The 7401-nt window shown below is 42.3% G+C and overlaps 1 protein-coding gene across 2 annotated transcripts in view; it reads right to left on the reverse strand.

The window, feature by feature from the left end:
* PSME4 (proteasome activator subunit 4) overlaps window positions 1-6832 on the reverse strand; it is a 71079-nt gene extending 64247 nt beyond the window's left edge. For both annotated transcript variants that reach the window (XM_054061779.1, XM_054061780.1), the window contains exon 1: window positions 6610-6832. In XM_054061779.1, the coding sequence (XP_053917754.1) occupies window positions 6610-6785 (176 nt within the window). In that variant the 5' untranslated portion in view covers window positions 6786-6832. The remainder of the gene's footprint in view (window positions 1-6609) is intronic.
* Window positions 6833-7401: the final 569 nt, after the last annotated feature.

A 7401-nucleotide genomic window follows, 5' to 3' on the forward strand; every position in this document is an offset into this window, starting at 1 on the left:
AGTAAGACTGAACAACTGTTTCAGCCATAGAGCTCTGTTGGTGGTGTGTTCCAGTGCTATCCCTTCAGAAACTACAGATCCATTAGGACTAACTCTAGAAGAAGCGCTTGCTATTTTCAAGTTTAGATTGAATAAAGAATACGTTTAAAGTCTTAAAAGATAATTTCCTCCAGCAAAACCTGCACACAGCTCTAGTGCAGCATTTTCCATATCATACAACAATAAACTACCGCTCGCCTGGGAGGCACATTTTCCTTCTTATTCCTGTTCCAACTATTCTTAAAAGATTCATAAGAAACCTTACTAATAAAAAAAGCAGTCAGACAAAGCATACACCAAGCCCTATAAAACAATTTGAGAAGCCTACTCATTGTTTTTGTTTAAGATTCAGTACAGGTTGGATTAATTTGTTGCTAAATATACACCAGTAGAACACCAAGGCTTGTTCTGGTAATGCAAAGAACGCCAGCTCCCATGCTGATTATTTGGTACACAGGACAGCACGTGCTGTAGAACCCTACACTGGCACCACCACATGATAAGATTAAGAAGGAAACATCTCTGAAGGACTCCTACTTGAAAATAATAGTGGCTATGTAATTTTAAAGGGGCAAACATTAGCAGTTATTGATCTAACAATGAAAATGAACTGTCCTGCTTCCTGAATTTGGTTTCTGAAATTGACATTGAGGAGTTTTTCAAATGCTTCACGCTGCATGGCAAAACTGCATTCTTCACAGAACGGGAGAAGAGACGACTTGATAACTAAAATCCAAATCCCTTACCGGAGCACATTATGCACAGTGACATGAGAGCACAGGGGATTTGGTCCCAACTGCTTGAGGACTTTTTTCCTTACTTCCCCATATCCCTGTTCTTCAATTTAAAGTAAAATTTTCTCTGAACTTTCAGGATCACCCACCACTAGTAACCTTACCAGAAGGAGTTACTGTTATTAAATATACATATACCAAGTCTCCTCTCCCTTTCCTCACAAGATTTCTTTTTTCCAGCCTTCCTCCTCCAGTTTCCTAACAGCTATCGGGCTCAGGCAAACTGATAATAATCAGTTTTCAGAAAAAAGAAGAAAATCCAATCAACTCTACAGCACTTTCCTCTTCCTTTTTCCTTCTCCTATTGATTTCAAGGGGGGATTTTTATATTTGATGAACAGTATTTTCACTAATGCTCATTTAAAAATGTTTTACTTATTTCAAACACAGACGGAAACAAACGAAATACAGGAGAACCCACCGTTCCAGCACAGGAACCTAAATTACCTGGAATAGCCAGAAACACTTATCTACCAATAGAATTACACCATCAACAGCTGAATACTTTTATGCATATGAAAAGTGTAAAAGACATGTAAAAGGAATCCTCACCAAAAAAACAGGCTGACATGGTTTTGTGGCAGCTGACTGAAGCATATAACTTAATCACGCTTATTTTAATTGGAATTATTTATCTTCTAAAAGCATACATTACTCATACACTGTATGGGAAGAACCCAATGTGAAAGTATGGAAGCTTTTTCAAGATAGATCGGGCAACAATCAGGACAACGCAGTTTTCATAAGCAGACATAAGAGCTATTGCCAGACTCTCCAAGGTAAAGCATATGCCTTGGAAACAGTCTGCTAGACTTAACAGACAAATCAGAGACATTTTATATGACCGTGAGAGAGCTGACCAGTCACAATTCTATCAATCTCACTGAAGTAATTTCCCTTAGTCTTCTCTTATTATTTAATAAAAGGGTAAGATAGCGTTTGATGCAATGACCAGACTCTACAGGAGTTTGCCTACAAGAGATTGTAATTTCCATGACAGTACACATCTGGGAAGGTAAACAGCAACACCAAAGGCTTATTTTGCTGTCGAACAGAAGGTTCTGAAATAAAGCTTAACTTTTAATAACTTCCGTTTCATTATCCTTCAATTATATGCACTTGCACGTACTTCTCCACTCCCTGGACTGCAGAAGCATGAAAAATAAGTTTTAACTACAAAGAAACACTACACAAGAGATCCAATTAATCTGTCAGTGCTGCTATATATAACGAAAATGTTTGGCTGGTTACCTTTTTTGATATTTGCTAACAACAGTTCTACAATATAAAATGCTGCTTAATTAAGAAACAGAAGAAAAAGTGAAGTATACAGAAATGTCCTGAACGCAAAGATGTCACTATGCCCAAGAAGCAGAACTAGATGCCAAATTGCTCTCCCATTTTTACAGCTTCTTTATGTGTGCAGCAGGTAGATTTTAAAATTATCAATTATTCATCTTAATCCACGTGCGTCTTAAAACAATGACAGAAAATAATTACTTCTAGAAAGGGGCTAATCACTTTTTCCTCAAGATTAAAGGAGCAAAATGTAACAGAATGGAACTACAATGTTTTCAGAATCCTCCTTTAAGAAAAACAGCAAAGGGTTTACGAGCTCTCAGCCTGTCAACTTCAAAAAAGACAAATTATACAGCACTGTGTTGGCCTATTGGGTTCCAACTTGGAATTCAGATAAATGGAAAGGGGACGCCCTCTCCGCAATAACAAACCCCACTCAAACTAAAAAAAATGTGATATGGAAGCAAAAATTCTGTTTGCAGCTCTGTTGTTACTACACAGAGTACAGGGTCTCTGGAGATGGGAAAAAAAAAAAAAAAAAAACAAAAACCCACCACAAAACACCAAACCAAACAGCCTATTTCCTATTATATAAGTATCAGGCATCTAATCTCTCACTCCACAATTACAATAGACCTATTTTTAGGAAACGTGCTATCATATCAAGTGAACATCCTAAATTGCCCTAGAAAGTTGTCTGCTCCGCTACAGTTAAAAATTGCCTTCACTTATGGAGCTGGATACAGCACTCTCCTAAGCACCTAGCTACCTATTTTTATTTTGTAACATACAAGATTGCAATTGGTCTAAAACAGAGTTTTAGACAGATTATATGAAAAACAATGACTCACACTCAATGAGACTGTTTAAATCACATGTACACATATACAGTAGACACACACCCGCCTCAGGCAAGCTCGTATTCTGATACAGATGTGAGGGAAATAGACGTAAAGCAAGACTTATATGCACTAGTGATTAAAATACTTCAGTGAAGTCCCACCCAGATGTTTTCATTCTTGCTGTAACTTAGTGTCCTGTCATTCTAATTCAAAGCAGCTGAGCTGCAATGTTTCCACACCTTACAGCAAGGCAGAGAAATGTCAGTTTGTAATAAGCCTGTACATGAGAAGCACATAAAACAACATTTTCAGGAACAGACATCATGTCACTCAGCTCCAAAAACTCTACCCTTGCCTACTGAAGTGGAAAGCACATAGAGGCATTTGTGTGTTTTCCAGGCTGCCCAGTCAACTATATGTACAGTAACCCAAATGCTCACGCTATACCAATACGCTCATTTACAGGCTCTGTTCTGAAAACCAAAAAGGAGTTAAAAAAAAATAAAAAATCCGTGTACAAAGTTCCTATGTAAAACATAAAAGAGAGAAACATTGAAACAGCAACCTATTTTTGACCTGGAGGACGCAGAGTATGATGTTATTCCATTTGAGCAAATGATTTTGATGCAGCCTGATTTTCCCTGCCACACACATACTGTAGCAAGTTATACAACTAAGACTCAGTCTTCTGCTTTCATAGCCAGATCAGAGTTTTATAAGATACAGAATTCATGAGCCTAATTTGGAGGAATCTTGGAGTAATGATTACAGATTTAAATGCCAGTCTTTGAGGCAAGCAGTTTCACTTGTGTAAGAAGTCCCACTAAGCCAGAAGTTACTTAAGTAGCTGCACTATTCCTGTCTTCAGAGCAGGCAAAGCTCTCTTCCCGCACTGCACTTATCCATCCCAACCAAAGAACCAGTACATATCACTGAAAACTCCACGTAAATGAATTATGCAAATTGGCACTTTTTTTTCCCCTACTCAGTCCGTGACATCAGAGAGTTGAAACAGCTGCTCTTATGATAAGTATGTGCCAAGTCATGTTTTCAGCTGTTGGAAGCAAAAAGAAACACAAGATCTCAGGTTCAGCTGTCATCATGAAATAGTAACTGATACTCGATTTTTTAATTTAAAAAAATATTTGAGTTTCACTTCCATTCTTCATACTCTATACACCTTCATACTCTGTATGCTCCTATGCCTTTATACAGGTTGAATAATGTTGTGTGTGCCTGAGGAGGTGTAGCTACACAAGTATATTATTTGCATGCATGGTTTTTTTCTTTATTCACTTACACGTATGTACATATTATAATGTCTGTATTAACATTTCTATCTGTACAAGAAATAGATTAAATACATGTCAGTCACAGCTGAACTATAAAGTATTTCACAGCAGACTGTGAGAATACCGGCTTTTATAATTCAGACATTTGCAACAAAGCAGTGACCATAACCTGAAGATTCTGGGCATTTTTTCTAACAAACAAATGTATTATTATAGCTGGCCCATAGGGAAGAACATAGCAAATCATTCAGAGTCAAATTATTCACCATCAGACAGCAAAGCTTTGATTTTACTGTCATTATCCTACAATTTGACTTAGGCCTGACATCAGAACACCACATGGTTCAGAAGTGTTTCATTTAGGCCTAAACTTTTACTAATGCATTTCACCTCACAGAAGTACTTTTTCAAGTTAAACTAAGCAGCAAAACATCTCTCATAGTAAGGGCACCAGTTTATTTTTAAACCAAGGCCACTGTTTCCTTCCCTGCCTACACCCAAACTTTATCCAGTCTTACTGTATACAATATGCCACAAAAAAAAAAAAAAAACCGTGACTAACGGGCATTAGACAAGTTGCAAGCACACACAATTCAAGCTTCAAAGAGTAGGTGGAAAACCACAAATTAGAGCCTCCTGACCTCTCTGTGATTCATAAAGCAGCACAGAAGCAGTTCTCAAGAGGTTAAATTTACTGCCCTGAAGCTTAAAGTGATAACAGTAATTACAGTTTGCAGAGTGAGTAATAGGGTGATTCTAAAACAACCCTGCACTGATTTCAAAGGACTTGTGCCACATTTAGCCTATTTCTAGTGATCTTTCTCATAGTAAGAACTACTACAGCTTATTTCTACTTGATCAGTAGGTGAAGTTCAACCACAGGGTCAAAGGCAGCAGGTACCACTTGAAACCACTATGATCCAGCAGATGGCTGGGGGTGGGGAGTAAGGAAGGGAAACAGTATTGAATCCATTCCAAGCAAGTTCAAACTCTCACATAACGCAAACATGTGAGTCATTTTGCAACCATCAATGTAATTCTATCTAAGAATACCTCTCAGCAAATATAAATTGCTTACATTTCAATACATACATATCAAACAGATTTGACTGCCAAATGAATATTAATATTTAAAAAAATTACTATGTAAAGAGCAAAACTGTAAGTTAAAAATCTCAGAATTGTACAAAACACACACATTGCAGAACTTCTAGCACAGAAGAAACACCATTTATGAAGGCACACAGAGCACTCAGTAAAAAAACACGGTAAACATCCAGAGAAATATAATTTACTGATTGAAGGTATGGGAGTCATTGTCATATGACGCCATTTTCAGTGCCAGGGTGTCTAAAATAACAGCTTTTAAGGGGAAAAGAAAAAAAAAAAAAGAGTTCAGTATGCTTTGTGAAATTCACCAAGAGGAACTTGTGTTCTATTCAGTGCTATCTGTGAAACCATCACAGCTTTCTCTATATTAAAAGCAGCTTGGCAGCATGCACAGCAGAGCCAAGATCAGCACAGACTACACTGTGCTACAGTACAAGCAAGATACCAAGGGCACCAACGGTGTTTACAGAGTATGAAGCCAGAATTTAATCCCGCTAGCACTGAACTAACAAACAGCCTGTCCTGAGAAAGACTCTGCGTTCCTGCACCAGAAGTTACACAGAGATGGCATCTGGCACAACTTGCTTAAAAGGGCAAGGGGTGAAACGGTTGGTCACACATACATTAAAAAAATCCCAAGCAAACTCGCAAGCGCTTGATTTGAGCAACTTGATCCAGTGGGAGATGTCCCTGCCCACGGCAGCGAGGTTGGAGATGGATGATCTTTAAGATCTCATCCAACCCAAACCATTCTAAAGCTGGGTAAGGGCTCTTTATCAGGGACTACAGGGACAAGATGAGGGGATAAGCTGATAGAGGGAAGATTTCGGTAAGACAGCAGGAAGAAATATCTTCCCCTAGGGGTGATGATGCACTGGCTGCCCAGAGAAGTCGTGGAGATGTTCAAGGCCGGGCTGGATGAGGCTTTGACCCCCTGACCCAGCGGGAGGTGTCCCCCTGCCAGCGAAAGGAGGGCAGGAATCGGTTGACAGTTCCTCCCAACCCAACTTATTCTAGGGTCTGTAGAAGCGGGGAAGCCTCAGGGACGACGGGCGAGGTCAGGGAGCAGAAGCCACCTTTGTCCCCGTTCCCTTGCGCCAGCCGACTGCGGGGCGGGGAGGGCCGGGCGTCACCCCCGCCGGGGCTGGGACGGAGCGGCTCAGGGAGGCCCCGTGAGGGCCCCGCAGGCCCCGTCCCGTCCCGCCGCGGGGGCCGTTTCCCGAGGCGACTCACGTCGAGAGTTTCCTGGTCCAGAAGAGCCCGCCGGGCCACAGCTCCTGCAGCTGCACGGCGCGCGCCAGGTTCTCCTTGATCTGCGCGAGGAAGCGGGCAGCCTCGGCCTCCAGGCGCCCGCTGTAGGGCAGCAGCCGGTTGTAGGCGATCTCCTTCTGCGGCGGCGGCGGCGCCATGGCGGGCGGTGCACTGCCCTCCCCTTCGCGCGCGCCACCGCCCCGCGACGGAACGTCACGACGGCACCGCCCACAGCGCTTCCGGCGCGGGGGCGGAAGGAGGGGGCAGCGCGGGGCACACACACCCCCCTTGGCCACGTGACGTTTCCGGCGGTGACCTGGCGGCCCTGGCGAGGGGGGACGTGCGGCGTGGGGGTAGTGTCTCTCGCTCACAGAGGCGTAGGATCCTTTGGTTGGAAAAGACCTTGGAGGTTAAGTCCAGCCGTTCCTGTTCGGCACTAAACTAGCTTACTGAGCGTCTCGTCTGCCCGGCTTTTAAGCGCCTTCTCAACCACCTCCCTGGGCAGCTGCGCCAGTGCCCGAGGATGCTTGCAGTGAAGGAATTTTTCCTAATATCCAGTCTAAACCTCCACTGGCACAACTTGAGGCCATTCCTTCTCGTCCTCTCGCTTGTTACTTGGGAAAAGAGACCAACACCCACCTCCCTACAGCTTCCTTTCAGGGAGCTGTACAGTGTCACTAAGGTCTCCTCCCAGCCTCCTTTTCTCCAGGCTAAATAACTCAAGTTCCCTCAGCCACTCCTCGTAATACTTGACCTCCATCCCCTTCACCAGCT

This window comes from Cuculus canorus, chromosome 3 (genome assembly GCF_017976375.1).
Source record: "Cuculus canorus isolate bCucCan1 chromosome 3, bCucCan1.pri, whole genome shotgun sequence".
NCBI classification, from domain to species: domain Eukaryota; kingdom Metazoa; phylum Chordata; class Aves; order Cuculiformes; family Cuculidae; genus Cuculus; species Cuculus canorus.